Source organism: Rhinolophus sinicus, linkage group LG03, assembly GCF_036562045.2.
Source record: "Rhinolophus sinicus isolate RSC01 linkage group LG03, ASM3656204v1, whole genome shotgun sequence".
In the NCBI taxonomy this organism is placed as follows: Eukaryota; Metazoa; Chordata; class Mammalia; order Chiroptera; family Rhinolophidae; genus Rhinolophus; species Rhinolophus sinicus.
Window position 1 is genome coordinate 188,484,033 of NC_133753.1, and position 25,627 is coordinate 188,509,659.

The window sequence follows — 25,627 nt, forward strand, 5'->3', positions numbered from 1 at the left end:
CATGGCTAGGATTCTACCTTGGAGCCCTCAGAAGAAAGCAGCCCTGTCGACACCTTGATTTTAGCCCAGGGAGACTCACTGCACACTTCTGACCTCTACAATGGTAAGAAAATGAATTGATGTTTTAAACTACTGAGTTTGTGGTAACTTGTTCCAGAAACACTAGGAAACTAGCACATACACCCTGGAGGGGAGCATTTCCTCTAAACCTGTGACAGCAGGATCCAGAGAACTCTGAGACACAGCCTGTCGGTCTCAAAGGGTGGAAAGGCCCAAGGCTGCAGGGAGCCTGATGTGCAGCGAGCCGGGGAGAGCCCGGGACAGGCGAGGCCGGGGAACCTGAGGGGGTCCGGAAGATGCGCACAACAGGGCCCGTATTTAAAATGACTGCTTACGTTAAGGAGTCGAGGACAGAACAATGTGTACGTGTTGATTGCATTAACGTTGCCTTGTAGTATACACTTCGTTCTCAGTTGTTGTGAATAACTGCCTGGCTCTGTAAAACATCCCTGGGCCCCTCAGAGTGGATTTTATACATGTCACACAGTCTACACTGTAAGTCAGACCATCACAAACATACCTTCAAATTGGGTAAAAGTCTATTCAGAGAGAAACAATTTTATGTAGATTTGACGTTGAATTCTATGGAGAATGTGTGTTAGGGTAACTCAAGCTGCTTTTTAGCAAACTCCTACATTTCAACTACTCACACTATTCAAGATGATTTCTTGCTTACGCCACAGTTTGAGATGGTGTAATGAGGAGAGGGTGATGGTTGGGCTCCAATGCCCATCCTCTCTCATGCCTTCACTTCCCTCCTCCCCCAGACTAGAATCTCTGGTCCATCACTAGAATCATTCATTTACATAAGCGCTCAGCTCCTGCCTCACCCCTTCCTCTTCTCTACTTGTCTTGAGAAACCCCAACTCTCCAAACCGATTTGAGCAGCTGGAGAAACACACAACCAAGCGGACTCTCGCCTTAAGTCGATGACCACAGTCTTTAGAGGCCGGCTCTTCACGTTCACTGTCCCATCCTCCCCTAGGAAATTCAGCCCTCCAAGGTATCCTGTGCCCCAAGACCACTATCTCAATACTCCTCTCTTTTAAACTTCCTGTAGCCATTCCTCCCATCCCTCACTTGTTCATTACGAAAATCCAAGTAGAAGCAGAGAACACTTGATCTTTCTATCGCATCTCCCAACTTATCCCATATAGTCCTGTGGTTTATTGTCATTTAGATGCTAACTTTCTCTCCCCTGAGCTGAAGGTCTTTACATCCAACTTCCTACTTGAATAGGTATTAGGCATATGAAGTGTAGTCTGTCCAAAGGGGAAGGCTTGACTTTTCCGTGTCTTCCCTATCTGACTCAGGTGTTAGGCAGCGTCCTTAATTCCTCGCTGCCCCTAACACTCCACATCCAATCTATTCGCAGTTGCTGTTGGCTCAACATCCCAAATGTATTCCAGACCCAACCATCTCCCCTCTCCCCCACAAGCAATATCTCTTTCTGGGACGAGTGCAGTTGTCCCTAACTGATTTCCTTGTTTCCATGCTTGTCGCCTCAGTGACCAGAACGATCTTTGAAAGATGAAAGTGGGATTAAGCCTCCTCTTGCACAAAACCCTTCATTGGTTTATCATCACCCTTTAGAGTAAAATCTAAGCTCCTTGCCATGGTCTGCAGAGCTCTTCATGACCTTTCATTCTGCCTTCCTCTCCCACCTGATCTTCCTTCGTTCCTCCACCCCAGCCTGGCTCACTCTGCTCTCCTGTTTTAACCTTCTTCTCGTTTCTTGAGTACTTCAAGCTAGTTCTAGCTTCACGATCCTCACACTTGCCGTTCCTTCTCTCTGGCATGCCCTTGACTCCAGAACTTCATACAACTGGCTGTCTGTATTTAAGTCTCTGCTCAAAAGTCACTTTCCTGACCACTCTGTCTGTTAAAGTCCACTCTTCCAACGTAATTATCTTTTCACCCTGTTCTGATTTTGTTTTTCATTATTTGTTAGATTGTTTTGCTAATGGTCCTTAATGAATTCCGTGCTCTCATGTTGTCCCCTCCTATATTGACTCTGGGATTGGCTATGTGATGTGCTTTTGGCCATTGGGACATTAGAAAATGGGACCCAAGCAGATGCCTGATGAGTGATTGCACATCAAGGGCTTGCCTTCATGGAACCCCAGCTTCCAAATGAGGAAGCCTGAGCTAGCCTGCTGGAGACGCCACATGGAGGACAACTGAGACACATCAGCTGACAGCCCCAGCCAGCTGTCACCCAGTATCTGCCAACTGGTGGTAAATGTGTAAGTGAACCCAGCAACACCACGTGGATCTGAGACATGCCATTCCAGTTGATCTGTCCCCAAATGCCAAACCACAGAATCAAAACAAAGCAAAAGTTGTTTTAGGCCACCAAGTGTTGGGATGGTTTGTTATGCAGCAGTAAATGATATATATCACTATCTAAAGTTATATATCTATGTGCATATTTGCTCATTGCCTGCCAACCCTTCCAAAATTTAAGCTCTATGAGGATAAGAACTTTACCTTCAGTCACTATGATTGTCCAATGTCACTGTCTGGTCCATAGAAGCATGCAGAAAACATTTCTTGTTGAATGAATGAACAGTCTCTCATGGAGCAGCCTTAGCTGGTCCTATGGCTTCCACTAAGATCGCTAAATTTGGCGCAGTAGGAAGATCTGCCTCCTGAGTCTGTTCCAATTGACCACTGGACATGACCAACTGAATGAAATTTAACATCTTCTAAACTGATGTTATTTTTCTCCCCAAATTTGTCTCCAACTTTTCTCCTCTATTCCATATTTTAGTAATGGCACAAAAAATACAACCAATCTTTTAAGGATTTGTGATTGTGGTTAATTTAATGTGTCAACTTGGGTAGTCCCTGGCGCCCAGTTGTTTGGCCAAATACCAGTCTAGATATAGCTGTGAAGGTATTTTTTTCAGATGTGATTAACATTTAAATCAATAGACTTACAGCAGATGACCCTCCATAATATGAGTGGGCCTCATCCAATCTGTTGAAGGCCTTAAGAGAAAAGGCAAGTCCCCTAAAGAAGAAGGAATTCTGTCTCCAGACAGCCTTCAGGCTCAAGACTGCAGCCTCAGCTCCTGCCAGAATTCCCAGCTTCCCAGCCGACCCTGCAGGTTTCGGACTTGCCTGTGCTCACGTTGCATGAGCCAATTCCTTAAATCCCTCTCGCTCTCCCTCCCACCCCCACCTCTACACACACACACACACACACACCCTAGTAGTTCCGTTTCTCTGGAGAACCCTAATATAGAGGCTATCTTTGATGATTCCCCTCTCCCTCACTTTCCAACATTCATTTAGTCACTAAAGCCCTACTGATGCATGTACAAAATGTCTCCTGAATCTACCCTTTTCTCTGTCTCCACCTCCCTATCTTGGTTTAGGCTCTTAGCATCTCTCACCTGGACTATTACAAACATCTCTTAACAAGTCTCTCTGCCTCATCTCCTTCCGGTCCACCTGCCACTCCACCACCAGTTTATCTTTTTAAGATAAGAATCTGATTATGTCACTTACCTCCCAAGTCTCCCCATCACCTGTAGGATACAGCTCAAACTCTTCAGTATAACCTGAAAGCTCTTTATCAACTAGCCCAAGTTATACTCCTAGCTCCATCTCTCTTACTCCTCTACAAATACCCAAAATTCTACCTATATTTAACTACTTATAGATTCCCAAATGTGTCATGCTCATTTCCTACCTTCACGCTTTTGCACATTTTGTTCTGTTTGCTTGAAAGGCCTACCAGTTTGTCTTGAAAACATTCTGACCTACTCTTCAAGCCCTTGCTCAGAGGTACTCTTTGTTCTGAAGCTGTCCCAGGATGCTTGGTCATAATTTTTAGAACATGATAAAGGTCTTTTCATAAATCTTGTCTTATTGTATTGAAATTAATGTATGTGTATTTCCCCAAAGACAGAGGGCTCTTTGATGGCATGTCTTATACATAAGTAGATCCCTACTTGTGATATTTTGTGTAGCTCATAATAGCCTCTCAAAATGTTTGCTGAGTCCATTTTTGTGTTAGGTTTTAAGTCTTTCAAGGCAAAAACCACACTGTTGTTCATCTTTGTATCATTCATGGTAACTCTCATAGGATCTTGTGTATAGTTGACTCTCAGTATAAAAAGACTGAATTAAAGAGATAAGTTTCTGTGCTTTAGAGAAAACAGAAATATTTCCCTTCTGTTGCTCCAGTGTTTCAGCCATCAGTGTATTCCCATGGTAAGTGGTGTCACAGCAATTTTAAGCCAAGTAAGAGTCGCGGAAAGGAGAAATTGCTGAAGGTCACCATCTAGGGGGAAAAGAAATTGAAACGAGCTGTTTGAAAATATTTTTAATAAGAAATTTCTCTATCTCCTGATTTCTCATACAGTATGCTAAACACATTTTTTTGTTGTTTTGAAAAATTTCAAACCCAAAGGAAAGTTCAAAGAACAGTACAATAAGCGCCCGGATACCTCTCACTTCGATTCACCAACATCTTGCCACACCCATTTCCTCTATTTATCTGTCTCTGTCTCTCTATATATACACACTTCCCTTTCGCTGAGAGCAAACGGCTGCTGTCATGACATTTCACCCCTAAATGTCTCATTATGCATCACGCAAGACAAGGGCAGTCTCTTGCAGCACCGTGACACCATCAACACACGTAAGAAAAGCAATATTAATTCAACCGAATCACCTAACATACAGTGTGGACTCAAATTTCCCTAATTTTCTCTCCAAATGTCCTTGATAGCTATTTTTTTGACCCAACATCCAATCAAGTTTCACACATTGATTTGGCTGTTATATCTCTTTATTCTCAAACTCTTCCTCTGTTCTTGGTATCACATGATATAAAGATCCAGGCCAGTTGACCTGCAGAACGTCCTACATTCTGGATTCCTCTGTTTTGTCAGGATTTGATTCAGGTCAAATATTTCCAGCAAGTTTTATTATGTGCCTCCCATGGCATCAGTTCAGGGGGCTCACAAGGTCCGATTGTCCCACTACTGGTGATGCAGCGCATGGTGAGATGCAGGTAAGGTGGAGACTGAGTCTCTCCAATGCAGACACCCTTTATAATCCTTAGTAACCTGTGAGACTGTGTACACGCCCTGGACCCTACAGTCTTTTCCCCAGTGAGTCATATTATCCATCGATGATCATTGCCTGAATCAATTATTACAATGAGAGTTACAAAATAGTACTTTTCTAAATCTGTAATTTAGTCTATATTTATTAGTTTATAGTCTTTTGTGAAGTAGAGCTTTTCCTCTCTCTTTTGAGGCTCACTATGGAGTCGTGAATTTTTTTTTAACTCAATGTGTTCTAATCATTTACCAGGATTATTCTTTTTGATCCTCAAAGGTTCCCAGAGTTGGTCAGTGGGATCCCTTTCAAGCTGGCTTCTGTGTCCTTTTGACATGGACTATTAATAGTCTTTGAATATGTCTTTGCTTTCTGGCACATAAGATGTTCCCAACTCAGACCTAGTGTCAGCCAATTCTCTAAGAAACCCTGGTTCTTTTTTATAGGAAATAGGAACCAATACCTGGTCCCTAAGTGAGCTTATTGCCATGGAGTGTCATGGCTTCTAGGCTGTTCCAGTGGACAGAGCTAGAATATCAGGTCATCTCCTACTTACTGATGGCTCCGATTCAAATCTTGCCCCACAGGGTTCTTCTTCACCTGCCCCATTCCACGTTCTGTTGCCCTTCACTGACAACCCTCACTAGGTCCAAGAGCGAGAGATAAACACAAGCCATGATGATCCGTATTTGGCGTTTCTCACGTGATGTGGTTGGCAGAAAGAGCAGAAGGAAAGACTCCTTGCCAGGCAGCTGGACTGGACCCCTGAGTAGCTGGCTGCCAGGCTTCTTGGAGTGAGCAAAGTTTTATACAGAAAGCAGAAGATTTCTCACAAGGGAGGGGAATTGGCCAATTGAACATTATTAAAACAGCCACCTCTGATCGCAATGCTAAGGAACTTACCTACCTACGACTTTTCACATAAAATCAGCTGTTTTCTACTTAAGATGAAATGAAGGACAACGCTGCTTTTGTAGTTTTTTGCACGCAAATACTGTTTCCAACAAAAAGTTCCTTGAGATTTTACCCCTCGAGAAATGGCCCCGTTAGCTATTTCCTCTAAACAGAGCTCTGGGTAGAGTTGTGGTTAAACCACTCCTGAGTGAGACTGGTTTCTCTTTCTGGCTCTGCACACTGCAGAGAGTTTTGTGAAATTCTGTTAGTACACAAACGTTGATATCTGCTGCCACAATCCCAAGAGATACTGGGCAATCCTCACAAAATGGCTGGCCTGCGATCCAGATTGTCACGGGGATACTCTTCCCCCTGGGTCTCCCCTGCAGTCCTCTCAAGTAATTCCCACAACAGTCTTGAGAATCAGGTCTTAAAAGAACGAGGAAACTAAGACTCAGAAAGACTGTGTTATAACACTAAGTCAGAGAGCCAGTATATTTTCGTGAGTCTAAGATGCCATAGCTTGTCAGTTACATTTCATTCTCAGGTATGTTAACATGCGGAGGAAAAAGAAAACGAGTGTCTTAGGATCAATGAAACAGTGGTTGGTGCCTGGACACTAGGATCAAATTCGGGTCTTCGTGACCATGAAACCCATGCTCTTTCCACTTGAGCAAGGGCTAACGGAAAAGGAGCAAGCTGAGCGCAGAGCAAAGCTAGGGCTTGAGGACGATGAGATGAGGAAGGTTTCAGAGCGTGAGCAAAGGCAGGGACGGGAGAGTGTGCTTGGAGTGTGGACGTAGCGAAGAGCGAATCCGACAGCTGAGTATTCAGGGCGCAGCTAATCTGCCTGAAAAGAAATTCGGCTTTTAGAAAGAGAAGCCGCGGGTCTGTAGAAGGTGGTTTATGATTATTTAGGTTTAGCTGCTCTAGGTAACTGGGCATCATAAGCACTTGGGTGGGTGTTCCATGTTGAAAGCTGTGTTTCAGAGAAGGGGAGTGCAAGGCGGGTTGGAAGAGAGAGTTATGGGGCTGCTGCAGTCCAGACAGGCCCCGAGTGATGAAGCTTGAACAGGGCCGGCGGTTTGGAGACTGGGAAACAGAGCTATAGCATGGCAGCATTTAAGAGGACGGATTCTCAGCGGTGCTGACAGATTGGAGACGGATGGGGAGTCCATATAATTTATCATCTACACCAGGACACCTTTGAGAAAGAAAGTGAAGTGCTACTAAGAACCACGCCAGACAGGAGCGTTATGGGCAAACCTGACAGATGGTTACTGCAGACAGAGAGAATGAAGGACAGACCAGAAGCAAAGCATACTCCATATTTCTTGGGGACTGTGGATGACTGTGGATGACAGGGAAGTTGGAAATGCTATAATACGTCTTGTGCAGGAGGGGCTCCTTGTGATCTCCATCCGTCCTCCCCAGCAGGGCTTGTGAGGAACCAGCCTTGCATGGTACGGATTAAGGAACAGGCTTAACTCATAAGGTGTGTGCCAGGGCTGGGGTGCTTTCAGGGACCCACTGGGATGGACATTCCTGGGGATAGAGTCCCTCCCCTCCAACTCTGTCACCTCCATTTCTTAGAGGGCAAGAGTGAGAACAACCTTCAGTGGGAGAACACACTGAGATGGGTACACTGAGATGGGTACACTGATGCCAGCAGTTTGCAGAAGTTGTCCGGGAAATCCAGGTGCCCAGCACCTGGGGAATTGGAGGGCCCATGGGAAGCTGGCTTTGGAAGCAGGAGCCCCTGAGCCTGTGGGACTCTGGGTTCACGTGCATCTTCTTCCTGGAGAAAGGAAAAGGCGTTCAGTCCCAGCCAGGCCCTTGTCTAGGCAGCCCAGAGTAAGCTCCCAAGGCCATTACTCATTTATTTACTTTGAGGACAGTTCTGCTTGTGGGACCAGAATTCCTTGCTTAGGACAGGGGTGGGGCAGGAAAGAGAGTGTACATAGGGCAGAGAGAAACCATCACTTTTCGATAAATTGACCTACAGGCAAATACAGCAGGTCCTCGAATAAATTGTTTTATTCAATGTTGTTTCATTATAATGTTGAGGAGAAAAAAAAAGATTCCCGTCTGTGTAGAGTTTATATATTCTCGTATCTGCCCTGGTTTTCTCCAGGGATTCTGTTTTCCTTCCACATCCCACAGATGTGCACGTGAGGTCAACTGGCGTGTCCACATGGGCCCAGTGGGAATGTGGGTGTGAGCGGCCCTGCAATGGGAGGGTGTCCTGTCCAGGGTGGGTCCCGCCCTGGCCCCGGAGCTGCCAGGACAGGCTCAGGCCACCTATGACCCTGAACTGGAATAAGTGGGTTGGAAAAGCATTCTTTCTTGTTTTTATTCATTTTCTGAAATGTATAGATAGCTCATATATATTTCAATGTTTAATATTAGAAGTGTTTTGGGTCTTCATTTAGAAGTTTGGTGATGATTTTGTGACCAGAAATATACCGTAGGAACTTAACTCTTGTTTATATCAACTAACCTATGGAAAACTGGTGGTGTTCTATATCATTTCACTTAAAGTTGCAGTTACAAAAACCTAGTGACGATGTTAAGTGAGGACTTATCTGTATACCAAACTTCAAACTATATCAAATATGACCTTAATATTCCTTTGAAGGTTCAGAAGGCACTTGAGTCTTATAAAGCTTAAGGGTCCCCATGGTTACCACTAGCTGCCCAGTAAACACCTGGCTGTGTCCATCTGTGCATGGTCTAAGAGGACACCTGTGCCACAGCCTGACTGCGTGTTCTCAGCAGGGCCTGCGGCCACCAGCCCAGCCTACAGGGTCACCGGGTTGTATGCCTAATTTCTAATGAACTAAAATTAGTAAGAGGTGGCAAGTCAAATACACCCTTGGCTGTCTGTGGGATGTAATTCTCATAGCTATTCCATTATATTCCACGAATCTAATTTTAGTTTACAAAATACTCTCGAGACTGGAGGCCTGATTTGGAGACCTTTATTTAGAAACAATCACACCACAATTTCACTTTGGTGATGGAAGTTAAGCTGGAGTTGCTGGGACCTCAGGAGAAGGCGTTTTGGGTCTATCGCTTCCTTGGTAAAAACAAACCAACAACAACAAAGAAACCCACGAACTTCAGGAACTCTCAACAGCTCAAAGGATTGTGTCTAACTTGGGGACTGACATGCAAAACCCTCCTCTATCTGCTGTGTTCATGCAGAAGTCTCGTCACCTTCTGTGCCCCGTGCAGTCAACCTGGTCTGGCCACCGCCTTGGAACTCACCTCGGCCTTACCCTTTGCCAAGTTCTTGTACAGGCCGTTTCCTCTGCCTGGATCACAGCTTCCGCTGGTTTCTGAGCCGCAGACCCCGGGCCCAACTGCCTAATTGACATTTCTAAAGATGTCCCGAAGGACACTTGACAGCGTCCCTCCCAAGTCTGCTCCTCCTCTTCACGGTCCTAGTGAATGATAAGGAAAAAGCTCCTCTGGTGTCTCTGCCAGGCTCTACTTAACCCACTGCGCAGGGAAGGCTTTCTGTTAGAAAGTATAAACAGGCCCCTTCACTCTCCTGCTGAGAGCCCACCAATGGCCCCAAAGCTCCACGTCCAAAGCAGCACGTGGAAGGAGCCCTTTCCAGGGCATGCCTGCTCATTCGCCCTGTCCTCTAGCTCAGAACTTCCTTTCCTCAAGGGCAGGCTGGCTTCCCTCCACCCCGGCCATGCACGTCACGTGTACCCTCTCCCTTCACCTGGCCACCATGAGGTCCTGTTCCCTTGCCCATGACCGAAGCACCATGAGGACATAAGCAGTCCTGCTTTTCTTACTATAAGCCCCAAACCAACCTTTAATGAAGGTTTAATAATCAATGAATGAAGAAATGACGAATGAATGATACCAAAATGCAATGAGGCAGAACCAGGACCATAAAGGAAAAAAAAAAAAAAAGAAGCTGCAGATGAGGACGTTGGTTTGCAACCTCAGGAAGCCCCTGGGTGAAATCTGACATTGGCCTCTACACAGAGGGCACGGAGAGGCCAAAGAAAGTGGCTGGTAGACCATCAGACTGGTAGGTGGCAGGTTTAATGAGCAATGAGTTTACTTAGTAGGCTTGTCTTGGGCAGCTGCAAGATCTCTGCACCTGCCTGCCAGCCTCTTAAGGTTTTACAGAGAGGCCTTCACAAGATTCATTTCAGTCCAGATGGTCTCCCCAACACCTTACTCTCAGCCTGTGTCCCAGAAATGGCTCCCACTGTTGCAGCGGCAGGCAGACGTACATTCCAAGGACAGGGGCTCAGGAGCCTCTGATTGCCTGGGTAACAGGTGAACCAGCGGTCACATCCTCTATGAACTGCTCCAACACAGGACCAGCACAGCGGCTGGTCGGCTGATTGGAGTGTAACTGGTAGCACGGTGGGAAGGGGCTGGAGTCTGCAGTCACCCTGGCTGAGTGTGTGTGTGTGTGCGCGTGCCTGTGCCTGTGGATAGATAATACATTTTCTCAGGCTATATTCTTATTGTGGTGTGACCTAAGTTCTCTTTCATGAACCATTCGGAAGCCTTAAAGCTCTTGTGTATTATCAGGGAGTGATACCTAAACTGGGAACCCAACTGGCGTGTGGATGGCTCCACCTTGGTGTGAGGTTGCTCATGCCTGGTGAGCGCTTCCCTTACAGAAAACTTGTCAAATGTAGACTATTCTAGTTCGCAGAGTCCAATCCTCATGAGCACAACACACAGCTGGGCCCAAGCAGAAATCGCCAATTCCTTCTGCGAGCCAGGAGCTAAAAACCAGGAGCAATGTTCCTTTCCATTTCCGCCAGCTGGCTGCTGTTGGGTGATGCTGCTATTTATCTGTATACTTAAAGTGATTATCTAGGTTCTCTTGGCTCAGTGACATGAAAATTAGGGGAAGTCAGGCATAAGGAGGAGAGGCTATGGTAAGAATAGGTGGGTAGAATTGCTTTAATCAAATGATCAGCACAAACATAGTCTACCTAGGACTAATACACACGTATGCACAGCTCCTTTAGTGAAGGTGTCATGGACCTACCGAAGGAGGATTCCAACATAAAACATTTTAGGGAAAAAAAAAATACTAGGGCATTGCCTGTGAGGCCTCCTGGAGAGGGAATTAATTATTCATTATTTTTCTCTCCTATTACAAGCTTTCTAGCTACTTTTGGAAGAGAAAGGTGAGTGGCCTCTTTTAAGTTCCTATGTGTATTTTGACTTTCTTTGCTGGAGCTGTGTTATTTTCTAAACTGTCTCCTAGCTTCAGTGACTACAACTGTTTTTTCTCTCTCTCTCTTTTTTCCCCCCTCTGACACATTCCCAGTTTTCTTGTTTTCCTTGGATATATAATCAAATCATCTAGCTCATTAATGATAATCACTCTGTTCCCAATATACAGAGATGCAAAATTCAGAAGAGAATCTTAAACACTAAGGTTACCCGCCAGTTTTAAACATGACATGTTCTAAAAACTAGGAGACAAGGTTTATTTTAACCATCATTAGCATTATTTTTATGTAGTCTTCACACTGAATAAATTACTCAAGCATCACAAAGATAATTAGACAAAAACACCCAGTAGCACCCATTTACATGTCTATGCCAACGTCAATTCCTGTGACATTATTCCTTTGTCAGTAATTGTTAGAGGTCAGAGGTGAAAAAGACAGATTAGAGCAATTAGTCCAGCTTTTTATGCAAACCAGTTTAGTGTAGCACTTTCTCCCTAGTCATTTTGAGAGAGAGAAAAGATATCACATAGGGGTGGGTACGGGGATTTATCATTAAACAGAGATAATAAGGAATGCAAACTACATATAGCAAATGGAGTTTAGTTTTTGTGTCTTGGTTGTCAACAGCTTTTGCTACTTCAACAGATCCTGACAATAATTAGAATGGGGGAGGGGGAGGAGAAGCAACCTGAAGAATGTTGTCAACCCTTCTGGAAGCACAACCACACTGGTTTGGACAATGGGGTGTCCGGTTCCTCATTTCCTCTGCATGCCCCCTCCAGCTGCAGAGTCCAGTAACAAATCTTACAATGTTGCAACCTCTGGGCTGTACCTGTGCTAAACAAAGGCCACATGACATAATAAAGCATCATTTATCTTTTCAAAAGCAAGAGGGGGGATCAACACCTGGGAAGAGATAGTCTTTCGAGTTGTTTCCACATTGTTTTTTCATTGCCTCCCTGACCACTTTCTGTTGTCAGAGGGGTTGTACTCAAAGGCAAGTCAGAAACGCCAGAGACCCTGCACTGCCATCTCCTTACAACCCAAACTTCCTGCCACTAGTGGTTCATTCAGGGCCTTGGTGATCTGCTGCAAATAGAAGGTACTCTGGGCCTCCACACCTGCACCTCATGTTGCTCTCCCAACAGAGATTACTGCCCCCTCCCCCTAACCCCCACTTTACTTCCCTCCTCCTTACAACTCAGGGCAGCTGCCATCTGCTCCAACTTCCTGAAACCCGAGTCTTGCACGCCTTCTCTAATTTTGGGTGCATGATTTAAGTAAGGACTCAGCACAGAGCGATCATTTCCATCACAGCAGTTCTCACAATTGTAACTGGCCGCTCCTTGGACTGCGAGCTTCCTGGGGGAAGAATAGGAGGGTAGACTTGCTTTAATAAAATTATCAGCACAAACATATCCACAGAGCTCAGCAATGCATTGGGCACACACTAGGTGCTCAATAAACCTTAGAGTTTACATATACCCTTCCTAAAGTATTACACACATACATAAAGTGCACACATCTGCACCGTACAGATCAATGCATTTTTTACATATGTATACACAGAGGGATAAACATATATAATGACCACTCAGATGAGCATTACAGAGCTTTCCCCAGAAGCTCCCTTAAAACAACAGGCTTTAATTGCTCTGGGAGTGAGCCCCACCCATCCTGTAAAAGAAGGCTGGGTGCTGGTAGTGGCTGTAAGATGCCCTGATTCATGCCAGGCTGAATGCTCAGGTTGGGGGAAGGGGCATGTTATTCTAGAGGAAAGCAAGAACAGAAGGATTAAAGAATACTTTTTAGAAATGCAAATAGTGAAGAGTATAAACAATCACCCTTCTTTCCTCTCCCCACACGCATCCAGAAGCACCAGAGCCAGTGAGGCCCGGTATGGGAGGTTTCAGGACTCTCTGTCACCTGTCCTCCTCTGCCTTACTCTGTCCTGATGTCCGCTGGGACAGAGACCAGAGTGACTCTGGAGTAAGGCTTGCCAAACCTCCTTCCACACATGCAAAGCATCCTCTCTCCTCAGGGGTTCCTCCTTCTGAGCTCCTGGTTCACCTGTGCCTCCCACAAACCAACGTGCATTTTGGAGCCAGGTGACTTTGCTCACAGTGAGAGAGGAAGCGCCTTCCCCCTTCGCTGAGGCCTGGCGTTTCCTCACTTGTAAAAACCGGCCAGAAGCTTAGTAATTGACCCAAATGTTGTTTTTTTCCTTTCTCAATCCGACATTTATATCATCACGTTGTTCCCAGAGTACTACAGACCTCTCTACGGTTGGGTAGGTTGTCCCTGCGAGGGCACTGGGCATCCGCTCCCAGGGGAAGGGACGCCCCATAAAGCCCTCCAAGGCCGCGGATGGGCGAGTGGTGGCCCTGGCTCTGAGAAAGTGAAGCTGTCCAGCGGATTCTGCCGGTAGTCCTGACTCCCTCTTAGATAAGCACCCCGGCGGCGGCCCTCTGCTTCGCCGCGCTCCAAAACCGGGAGGGAACGGGGATCGCGGTCTCTCGGGCCCCGGGCCCCCGCCCAGCCCCTCGGCGCCCGCCGCCCGCCCCTGCGCGAGCGGGGCCGCACCCACTTCCCCCGGGACGCGCCCCCGCCGCGGCCAGGCTGACGTCACAGGCACCCAGAGCCGGCGCCCCGCGGTGCGCGCCCCGCGCGGGGACCCGCCGCCCTTTCGGCGCCGACAGCCGGGCGCGCCCGCGCGCGTGCCCGTCCCGGCCTGGAAGCGCCGCTGAAGATGGCGAGCGCGGCGCCTCCGGAGCGCGGCGAGGAAGGATGCCCGGCCGGGGCTGCGGGGGAGCCGGCGCCGCTGCCCCGGGGTCCCCCCGAGGAGCAGGAGCAGGACGCGCCGGGGGAAGGGGCGGCAGCGGCTGTGGCCGCGGGGCGGCAGGTGGAGGAGGCCGCCGGCGGGGTGGCCGCCGCGGTGACCTGGCTGCTGGGGGAGCCCGTGCTGTGGCTGGGCTGCCGCGCCGACGAGCTCCTGAGCTGGAAGAGGCCGCTGCGCAGCCTGCTGGGCTTCGTCGGGGCCAACCTGCTGTTCTGGTGAGAATTCGGGGCCGGGGTGGGGGTGGGGGACGCCTGGGAGGGCAGGTGACCTTGGGGCGCCCGGGGCCTTGGGTGGGTCGTGCGCGCTGGACACTGCGGAGGAGGAAGTGTGAGCCCTACCCTACTTTCTCGGCCACCTTTCTCTCACAGGTAGACACTCACTTCAACTTTCCTCCACACCACACTTCCCTGTAAACAGTTGTCATCCTGCGTCTGTGTTTCCAGCCTCGCAGGCAAGGTGGTCGGCTGACCCGCCTGCACCTGTACTTACAGGTGTGCCCAGCGTGCTCAGAAACTTCGGCTTTTTGCTTTCTAAAACTCGCAGGTCTTGACCTGCTCCCCCAAAGCATGCCCGAGCAATCGTGCTTGAACTTGTATTGGTTCTTGCACCCCCAGCAGGCATATCTGGACCAGCTTAGGTACACGCTCAAGACTGCACCGCCTTCGTCAGCCACCTGAGACGGCACTGAATGACTTGTTTTTCTGTTCTCTGGAGGATTGGGTTTACTGTCTTGACTGCATGATGAGAAAACAGGCAAACGGTGGATTACGTACATCACCCTGCCCCCTCCCCAGGTGTGCACAGGGTGGGAAACAGTCTTATTTTTAGGTGAAATACATAGAGAATACATAGGAATGTTCTCTGACAAGCCCCTGATCAACAGGTTTGTCTCTCCAACGAGAACTCTTCACCTGTAAGGACAGGGGAAGTGTCTGGCTCCTTCATTGAAGGACATGCCCTGTCATCTGCTACCAGTCTGGTGGAGGGCAGAGAAAAGCTGTCTTTGTTTGCAACCGTGTCCTCATAACAAGCATGACCCACACGGTACACATTAAACAGAGCTTAGGCAGCAGATAGCCTGCTGTAGGACAGATTTCTTAACCTTGCAGTTAGGAAACAAATAAATGCACAAGGCATAACACAGCCTACCATTTTCTAGGTGAATCTGAGCAATTCAAGGATTTTTAAAAAAGAACAGATCTGTGCTAGTCCTGGTTTTCTCTAAAAACTGGCTGTGTCTTATCGGGGCCCCTAAATGTCAATTAACTTTACTTTGGGTCTCTTACTTCTGTGTTCCTAAAGATTATTCCAAATTTCTCTATCCTGTTATGAAGTTATGTGAGCATTCAAATAAGGAGGATATATTTATTGTATTATGCTAGATTGGGCAATAGTTCAGTTGTCTTAGGGCTGTGTCTCACTCATTTCACCAATGAGGGACACATTTTTAAAATTCTCTTTCTTTTTTTATTTTTTTTATTTTTATTAAATTTATTGAGGTGACAATTGTTAGTAAAATTACATAGATTTCAGGTGTACAATTCTGTATTACATCATCTATAAATCCCGTTGTGTGTTCATCACCCAGAGTCAGTTCTCCTTCCATCACCATATATTCGATAAAATTCTCTTTCTTAAGTTTAAATTTTCCTTATTAATGTTACCAGTTTCCTGTATCTTTCCAGGCAGTGCACATTTTAGCAAATACACAATATTCTATGCAAATTGTAAAATACTATAAGGGTCTTTCCTCTTCTTACTGTATCTTAGAAATCACGTCCATGCCCATTTTCAGCTGCATAGAATTCCGTTGTAAGGTTGTCACAAATTATTTAACCTGTGTCCTAGTGATGGACTGTAAGGTTGTTTCGAAATGTTTGTTACTTCAGTGTTACAGCTAATGGCTTCGTACATGCATTATTTTACACACATGCTAGTGTTTCTGTAGAATAAATTCCCAAGAAGTGGAATTGTTGGATCACAGGGGATGTGCACTTGTAATTTTGATGGATCTCACTGAATTATTGCACTTCCTTGGAGTTCTACCAATTTATACTCCAACCAGCAATGTGTGTGACTGTCTGTTTCTCTATACTCTTGCCACGAGCATTTTATCAAACTTTTTGATCTTGCATATCTGATAGGTGAAAAAGGGTATCCCACTGGGGTTTTAATTTGTATTTCTCTGGGGTTGAGGATCTTTTCCTGTGTTCAAGAGCCATTATAACCATGTTTTCTTTGCATTGTCTGTTTTTATATTTTATCCATGTTTCTAGTTGAACCCTTGGGTTTTTTTCCTATTGATTTGTAGGAACTCTTTTTATATTAAGAACTTTAGCCTAATTTCTATACTATGAGTTGCAAACATTTTTCTGTAATGTATTCTTTATAACCTCTATGGAAAAGAATGATTTTTGCATAAAATAATTGAAGGCATATTTAGTAGTATTCAAGAGTGATGTCTTGTTTGTTTTTAATGAGTCTCATGGAGAGGCACACACGATCAGTTCTTCAGTCCAGTTGGAGCTTTCTTCTTATCTGTTTTATATCTTCTCCCATTTGCAGTGTCTGCATTCCATGTATGTATTTTCTTTGACAGAAAGATAATAGTGTGGCTTTTTAAATTATGAAATATTTGTTAGCTGGAATTTATGACCCATTTATTAATTTCATTAAAAATTTGAACTCCCCCCGCCCCTTTGTTGCTTCGGGGGTTAAAACACTTTTAGAAGACGTGGTTTTCCTTCAATAGTGTATTTCTTAGCATGTAATCTTAAGTTGTGTGATACTCTAACATTCGGTGTCCCAGGACCGCTAACGCTCTGTATTTTTTATGAGAAAAACAAAAAGATTAATAATGTTAGCAATATGGGGAACCCAGATCTTAAGCAAGAGTGATAACGTGTTCACTTTAATTGATGTTACTTCATGTTTTTTGGAAATTAACTTTTTAAACACATGTTTTCTGAATGACTTAGTATCAGTTACCAGCAGTAGCTTTCAGGATTTTGAGTTCATAAAGCTCTGACATTTCTTACCCACCCGTTATGTGTAAGATTTTAGTCCTGTGTAATATAAGGACCAACACTGACACGTGGCCATGACAAATAGGTATAACTCAAGGCTGCATGAAGTTAGTGTATCTTGGAAATCACGGCAGAAGAGTCAGAGAAAGGATCGTTTATTTTGATGCGATTTGGGGGGAGTGGTGCCATTGTGGAAGGAAGCGATTGTGCGGTCTTCATAAGGAGATTCTGCTCGGACCAGACCTGGATGGATAGGAATGATTGGGGTACATCTAGTATATCATCAACAGCCTTCCAGCCCAAAGGAGTTGTGCTTAATATTTCGACCAGTATACTAACTAAACTGATGTAATGGCACGTGGTAGAGGGAAGTGGGGAAGAGGAGACTGGCTAGGTGTTTCTGAAGACACATTTGGGGGCAGTGGTTACCTCGAAGGTCATACTGTGTGTTTGGACTTGTTTTTTCTCTCTAGCAAGTGGGAACAACAACAAAAAAAATGCTTTGAACATTTAAAAAATGTCCATGAATATTTTAATGGATAAGTAAATTGTGATACATTTATTCCTACCGTAAAGTACTATATGACAATGAAAATAAACTACATGGATGAGTTTCACAAATGTAATTTTGGTCCAAAGAAGCACACAATATAGGCAGATTAATTCAGGTTTTAAAAAGTTTTAAAATGTGCAACACATTGATTAGGGGTATACACACAGGAGATGAGAAAGATGTTCTTATCCCTGAAATCAAGAGAGTGGTTGTCTGGGAGGAGTGAGAAGGTATGATCACAGAAGGGCACGTGGAAAGTTTTGGGAGGCAGGTTTTCTGATTTGGGTGGTGGTTACATGGTGTTCAGCTTGTAATTATTTAAAAACTGTGTATGTATGCATTTTTATCTATGTATATATTTTATGAAAAGTACTACAATGCTAAAGTACTAATACTCAAGTACTAAAATACTAAAGAATGCTAATAAAAATGGTATTCACTCAGAGCTCAGGAGGAATTTGGCAAAGCACAGACCACGTATAGTCCCTGCCTCAGGAAGCGGGCTTTCCGCAACCTGAACTAGACTAGGCAATAGCTCAATGGTTTTAGGGCTGTATCCTCCTCATTTTCCCAATGAGGGACATATTTTTTTAATTCTTTAAATTTTAAATTTTATTTATTTTAAAAAATAGCTAATACCGCCTCACAGTTCAAAAGTTTAAAAGTACAAAAGAGTAAACAGTTTGAAGATCTCTTTCCCACGCCCGTCCCTGGCTACCCAGTTTCCTACAACATAAAAGAGAATGGACCCAATGAAACAGCAAATGCCCATTTGGTTTCATTTTAAAAGAATTAACTTTTTGTAGTACAGTGTCAATAAAATGCCCACACTCGAAGTGTACAGTCAAATGTACACACCTGTGTAACCACGGCCATTGGCATTTAGAACATCGCACCGCTGCACAAGGTTTCTTTGAGTCCCGTTCCTGTCAGTACTTAACCCTGGGAGTGGATCTGCTTTCCATCACTATAGATTTGATTTGTCTTCGCTAAAGTTTCATATAAAGGATACCACATATTATGATGCCTTTTGTGTCTGGCTTTGTTTACTCCTCATGAAGTTTTGAGGTTCACCACTGTTGTGTATATCGGTTATTTGTTCCTTTTTGTTGTTGACTAGTACACCCCTTCGGGGATATGCCCCAATTTGTTTCTCCATTTGCTAGTTGATGTGCATTTGGGTTGTTTTCAGGGTTGGCTATTATGAATAAAGTTATTGAAAAAATTCAGGCAGAGGCGTGGCAGGCTCTGACTCATGTTTTGTAGGCCACGTGACAGTTGCCTGGGATAGGCCGGGGGATGGAGCAAAATGCCCCTATTCTCAGCCTTCTGGCCCATCCTAATACTGACGCTGGATGCCTTCCAATGCAGCCACCGTCGTGGGGCAGTCAGCCTCTGCAGCCAACAGTGCTCTCTGATGTGATTTGGTTCTGAACCCACCGCTGGGGACCCGGCATACAGAAAAGTCTACTCGGGCCGTTCTCCTCAGAGCCGGTGGCATTGCATGACGTTACCCTCCATCTGTGTAAATATTAGGTTGGGGCAAAAGTAAGTGCAGTTTTTGCAATTATTTTTAACTTTTTAAACCGCAGTTACTTTTGCACCAACCTAATAGTAAAACTGCAAGGAAGCGATTTGCCTGAGGTGACCCCACAAGGGCAGGAGACCTTGGGTACTGTGACTTTTGTGGTGTCCCAGGCTGGGCATGGGTGCAGTCTGGAATGCCTAGGACCCACTGGGAGTCCTTGGCATGCTGTCCTCTAGAGCTGGTTTGGAAGGTTGCACTCGGTGCCAAGAGCACCTGTGTAGCCTCGCTGTCTCTGGGGGGTCCCTCCCCTTGCATTAGAGCACTCTCCCCAGAGTGCTCTCTGACCCGCAATATCATGGGGTCACCTGGGCGCTTGTGAAGATGCAGATTCTGGGCTCCATGCCACACCTACTGGACCCGAATCCCAGGATCGGGGCCAGATCATCTGACTTTTCTGCGGTTCCCCAGGTGGCTCCGTACCCACTCCAGCTTGAGAAGCACTGCGCTTGAGCACGTTCTGGGGTCCTCCGCTCTCTTCTCTATGAGGCAGCGTGTCCATCGCTAGATAACTCTAAGGAGCAAATATCGTTCTTACACTGAGTTACACCCACCTCTTGGTTATCTCTGCAGTACAGTCCCGTGTCTGTTTCAGGATTCATTCTATTCTCTGTTCCTGCTGAGTCTTCTTCCCAACTGAGAGATTCTGGGCTCGTTCCACTCACTGTTTTCCAGAGTCTTCTGGACATGCCTCCATCATCTGTATTCCTCCTTGAATGCAGCATTCCTGAGACAGTCTGACCAGTGTGCATTTTACCACCTCTGCCTGGACAGCACACACAGCCTGCGATAGAATTTCTTTATTCTAATGGCTAGAAACCCCCTCTGCCAGCTGCCACTGTTGACCAATGTTAGACTCTCATCAAACTAGACCTGTATGTATAACTGTACAGGTGTACTTTGTCAAACTACAATTACTAAATTTATTAAGGATGTTCACATTTAGCACCTCATTTAAATCTCACAGCCCAGCGAGGCACGTATTGTTCCCTTATTACACAACAGGAAACGAAGTACCCTAGAAATTAATTGAATTATCAAAGATGACTTCGACACTTTGGCCTGTACTGTTTAATGGAGTCTTTGCAGTGATGGAAGTAGTTTACATCTGTATTGTCCAGTATGGTAGCCTGTGGCCTCCTGCGCTGTTGAGCATATGCAGTCTGGCTGGTGTGACTCATGAACAGCATTTTTAATTTTACTTCATTTAAACATAAATAGCCACACATGGCTACTGGCTGCCATATTGGGTAGCGAAGTCCTAGACTACAGTCACGGGGCTGGGTCCTGAAGCCACATTCTCTTTCTGCAAAGTGTATTGTTTTTACTCTGTCTCTCTAAAGAGTAAGAGAATACAGATTATGGGGACCAGCAATCAGCGCGTACATTTACAGAGTTACACTTAATGATTTCAGCATAGGGTAAAAATAATTCTGTTGGGAGAGTGTTGCTTCTGCATTAGCAGAGCCTTCTCAGCCTGTTAGTCCAGTCCATGCTCCTCACCTGTTTCTACTCCGTCTGGGCGTAGCAGCCGTGGATGAGTATTTCAGCTCCAGGTCCACGTGGTGCTGGGTCTGGGGAGTGGACCAGAAGCCCAAAATCTGAGCTTGTCTTCGAAAGCTTACTCTCTGATTTAGGAGACGTGGCTGTTTCAATGAATTAATTAAAACAATACACCACAGTTCTGAATTGTATGTCACAGTCTCTAGGGCTGTACAGTTTAGGAATAGTGGAGATCGGGGGGATTTGGAATCGTTGATGAAAGCTCTGTGCGGTTTATTGAATAGGCTTAAAGAGAAGGTGTAATTGTAAAAGTAAGGTTAACGGTAAGGGCTGTCCATGTAGGACAACCCCAGGAGTAAATGGGGACGGGCACTGGATGCTGTCAGCATGGGAGACTCACCTGCCTCATGCTGAGGGTACATTCTGGGGAGCGGGGAAGATAAATTACTCTTCTTGGATGTCTGGAACCAGTGTGGGTTCAGAAACGCTGTCGATGGTCAAAGGTTTTGTGCCCTGAGCTGGGCTGGAGGATACTCCCCTAGCTTGAATAGGGTGGGGCTCGTGTAGGAACGAGTGGTCTTGCACTGTAAAAAGGCTTCATTCAGTTCACTGAGAGTAGTCGTTTTATATCCAGCATTCAGCAAGTGTTTCGGTGGCCCTATGTGCTTTTCATTAGACACAGTGGCTCTTTCACGAGTTCCCACGTAAGGCTCTTCTCTCAGACCTTCGAACCTTAGATCCAGGAGCTGCTGGTTGAGGACCTGAGAAATGCGGCTGTTTTCACCAGATTAACACTCATTCTAGAGCCCCCGTCAGGTTTTCCTCACCAATGTAATAACTGCAAAGCTCATCGTTAGTGATTCTGCACAATTTTATGGTTACGCTCTTTGGGTAATAACTTCACCTCAGCTTCTCCTTGCTACTCTTTTTTCTTTTTCTCCTGTCGGTCATGAATGTTTTAAAGCTGCCTGATTGATCGAAATGAGTACAGATAAATGAGGTGTATCATTATCACTAGCTGCTGGGAATACAGTGATGACTAAGACACGTTCTGATCCCTGGTGAGAAACAGATTAATAAGCAAATCGTTCTAATGCAAGGTTAGGCTGTGAGTGCTCAGTTGTCACACACGGGCCAAGGAGAACCACTAAGGTTTTCTTGGTATTGAATGTGGAGGTCTGGTGACTGGGGAAGAGACAGGATGATCAGGATATAGAAAGGGGAAGAGAACTAATGCATACTGAGGAGCTGGTACGTACTAGGTGCTCAGCTAATTCATGGAAGCTTGGACGGGTACACAGTAGCCCTCGTAAATATTCACTTATATAGATATATAAAGAGAATGAGAGAGAGATGGGGAGGGGGAGAGGAGGGAAGGATGGTTTTATGTATTAGGGGGAGTGTCCAGAAGTGAGGTTGGAAAGAGAAACGTTAGGGCCAGTTTATGAAGAGGTTACTGATGGTTACTGTGCTAAGGGACTTGGGCTCTATCAGATAAGCAGTCTCCGTCTATTAGCCTGATACAAATGCCATCATATTACTCCCTTTCAAGACCTCCATTCAAAAATTCAGCCATTATTTATTGTCTACTACATGCCGACACTGTTCTAGGTGTTAGAGATGTAACAGTAGACAAAAATATTAGTAAGATCCCCTTTCTCTTAGAACTTCTGTTCTAGTGGTGGAGATGACAGAAAAAGACAATAAATGAATCTACAAAATGCTAGGAGAGTTGATGTTACAGAAAAACTAAAGCAGGGACAAGGGACAGGGAATGACAAGGAGGGCCGACTTCGCTGGGGTGGTCAGTGCCGGTCTCTAAGAGGAGCAGCCTGAAGAGCAAATCAGGGACTGAGCCAAGCAGCTCCCTCTGCGGTGGAATGTTCCAGGCAGAGGGAAGGTGTGTGCAAACATCCTGGGGTGAGTGGGCTTGGGGTGTTTGTGGAACAGCATGAGTCACTGGTTGCAGCTGGGTGAGCAAGGGGAATCACTGTGAGTTTAGCTTAGTACGTCATGCAGCAACTGTGCCAAATTCTGCTTGTTGGCTTTCCTGTGGCCCCAGTGGATGAATTAGGGGAGCATGAGCCTGGAGCCAGAGACCAGTGAGGAGAGGAAGTGGGGATGTGGGAGAGAGGTGGGTTCAGTGCCGACTGGAGGTAAAATCAGGAGGACTGACTGATTTCATGGGTGGGAGAAGAGGCAGAGGTGGGGTAATGATCCTGCCTACCATGATAAATGGGGAGTGGCTGATGGTAACAATTTTGAGGGTCATTGAGGCTGCAGCACGTTGGGGCGGTGGGAGAGGAGGGTGACAAGCCCAATTTGGGGATGTGGAATTTGATGTGCCCTTGGGCCATTAAGTGCAGAGAAGATACATGGGCTGATGCTCAGGGGACAGGCCGGGTGGGAGTACAGATTTGGGTGTGTTGGGGGTGCAGGCTGCGGGGGTGGGGGGCACGGTTGTTGTGAGATTTACTTGGGAGTACTTGCTGGGTGATGGGAGAAGGAAGCCTGGGGGCGAATGTTGAGGAAACTGGAACTCACTAGGTGAGTGACTACAAAGAGCGCCTTTTGCAGGGGAGTTAGAGCATGGCAGGCCCCAGAGAGAGGTGTTCCGGAGAAACAAGCGAAGTCCTCGGCTGGCATCCGACGGCAAGCGCTCCTTCCGCTCCTTGGGGAGAGCGTGAGGGCCGGAGCCTTCCCAGTCACAGCGGAAGGGGAGGGTTCTCCTCCCCTCCCCACCACCCCCTTCTTGCCCCAGCTGCACAGCTCAGTGTCGGTGGAGGGCAAGACTCCTGCCTGGTCCTCCTGGGTCCCTCTGCGATTCGGTCCTCAGGCCTGTTCCTGACTTGCCCAGTTCCGGCAGTTTAGGAAATGCGCTTTCTCTCTGAAGCCTGGCTTTCGCACCTACTGAGATACCCTGTTTGTGATGTCAGAAGCTGCCTTTTGGCTGTTTCCATTGCTTTCCTCCTGTAGAGGCCTAACCTTGCCCCTGCCATTCTCCAGCCACTCTTCAGATGCTTGGAGACACCTGGGTGCGGACTCCGAAGGACCCTGGGATTTGTGGGGATGGAGGCAGTGCCACAGGGGAGGGAGAAGTGGCAGCAGGTGGCTCTGGGGAAGGCTGAAGGGGCTGGGCTCAGGACACCTGCTCTGATACCTGAGGACAGGAGGGGAAAGTGGGCGTGCCTGTGGTGCAAGTGGCCAGGAGTCACGTGCCACTGGCAGCTAATTTCTCTTTAAAGGAGGAGAATGAACTACTGAGATTGAGGAGGGAGGAGGAGGCTGGCTGTGGCTTTCACAGGGAAGGAAGTCAGGAAATCGAATGATTGCAGGAAAACGCTGCTTCATGCCATTGTTTTCTTGATTTTATTTATATTTGCCCATTTCTTCAGTGAATACGTTTTCATCAGTTGCCTGTATTTTCATCTTTGCCCTCATAGACCAACTTTTATTTTTTAAGGTGCATTTTTTTAAATGGGATAGTACTATATTTAGTATTGTGGTCACTCCTGTGCTGTATTACATTAACAGTAAATATTGCATGGGCACTTTCCCATTTGCTAAAGAAGAGAGTTCAAATGTGTCCATGGTCGCCACGTATCTTTACAGACATGCGTTTCATAGGAGCATAAAATGCTGAAGTATTTTCAAAGACTCTTTAGAAAGGTTTTCTATAGTGCTTTGTTCTCTGCTTATTTCAGTTTTTTTGGGGGAAGGAAGTATTTTTGTCTTGGGGAATTAAGGTAACACTACCTAAGTGAAAGCACGCGGGGCGAGGTGTGGCCACTGCATACTGCAGATGGAATCTTAGAACTGGGAGAAAGCTGGAGTCACCCGTGGGGCAGCCAGCCTCCCTTCTGTGCCCAGACTCTGACCAGACCTTTCACCGGAAAGACAAATTCAGATGACGGCAAGCACTCCTGTGGCCATGCAGGCCCACTGGGCTTCTGGACTAAGCCAATTTGGCTATTGTATAAAAAGCCAGTTTGAGGGCACTTTCTGTGGGCTTGTGTGATTCCATTTGGTGATATCTTCAGTGATGATTGATTTTAACAATGGCCATTTATGGGGCTCCTCCTTTGCTGGGCACTTGACATAGTTATTCTCACACCACCCAGCGAGGGATCATTGCCCCATTTTGCAGAGGGGGAATGATGAGGCTCAGGGCATTTAAGTTGCTTGCCCCAAAATGACAGTATGTGGCAGAGCTGGGATCCCACCCAGGCTTCTGTGTGTTCTGCCCCCATCAACTCGACTCTACTACAAGGGGAGGGTGCAGCAGAAGATGCTGGTGCGAGGTTAGATGGCTTATCCCCTCTGTCTTCTAGAGGATAAAGTTAGTTTACTTCTCAAAACATCAGCTGCCTCTCACATAGCTGCTTACCTCTTATCTGCTTTTGGGAAAGAAGATAATTTATTTTTCCAAGTAAAATTTTGGCATCCACCAGAGCTCCACACTGCCACCTTTGTTTTCCATTTTCAGTGTTAACTACCAAAACCGGGGATGCATTTCTCTTGAGTTGTCAAGTGGTCCAGCTTCGTCATATTTCAGTTCCCTTATGTGTTTGCCCTTTTGACCTGAGGATGGCTCTTTGTCTCCAGATGAAATGTCATGTGGACTTCCTCAACGCTTGGTGGTACCCAAAACATGTACTCTGGGCTGTGAGCCTGCGTGCGTTAGTGTTGGGCAAATGACGTCTTGTCTTTGGGGAGTGTTTCTGCCATACCCTGTGCGGGGCTGGGCTGTTGGCTGGCACTGATGCTGGCGTCTGTAATTGAAGGGAGCACCGGAGAATATCAGGAGAGTGCATCGTTCTGCTCCTCTCTGGCCCATCTGCAAAGCCTCCCTGCTCT

The 25,627-nt window shown here is 46.2% G+C and overlaps 1 protein-coding gene across 1 annotated transcript in view; it reads left to right on the forward strand.

Annotated features, from left to right (window-relative positions):
• The first annotated feature begins 13,902 nt into the window (after positions 1-13,902).
• The window catches only part of RETREG1 (reticulophagy regulator 1), a 114,836-nt gene continuing 103,111 nt past the window's right edge, over positions 13,903-25,627 (forward strand). Inside the window, exon 1 of the mRNA XM_019753537.2 lies at positions 13,903-14,318. Coding sequence (XP_019609096.2) covers positions 14,014-14,318 — 305 coding nt within the window. The 5' untranslated portion in view covers positions 13,903-14,013. The remainder of the gene's footprint in view (positions 14,319-25,627) is intronic.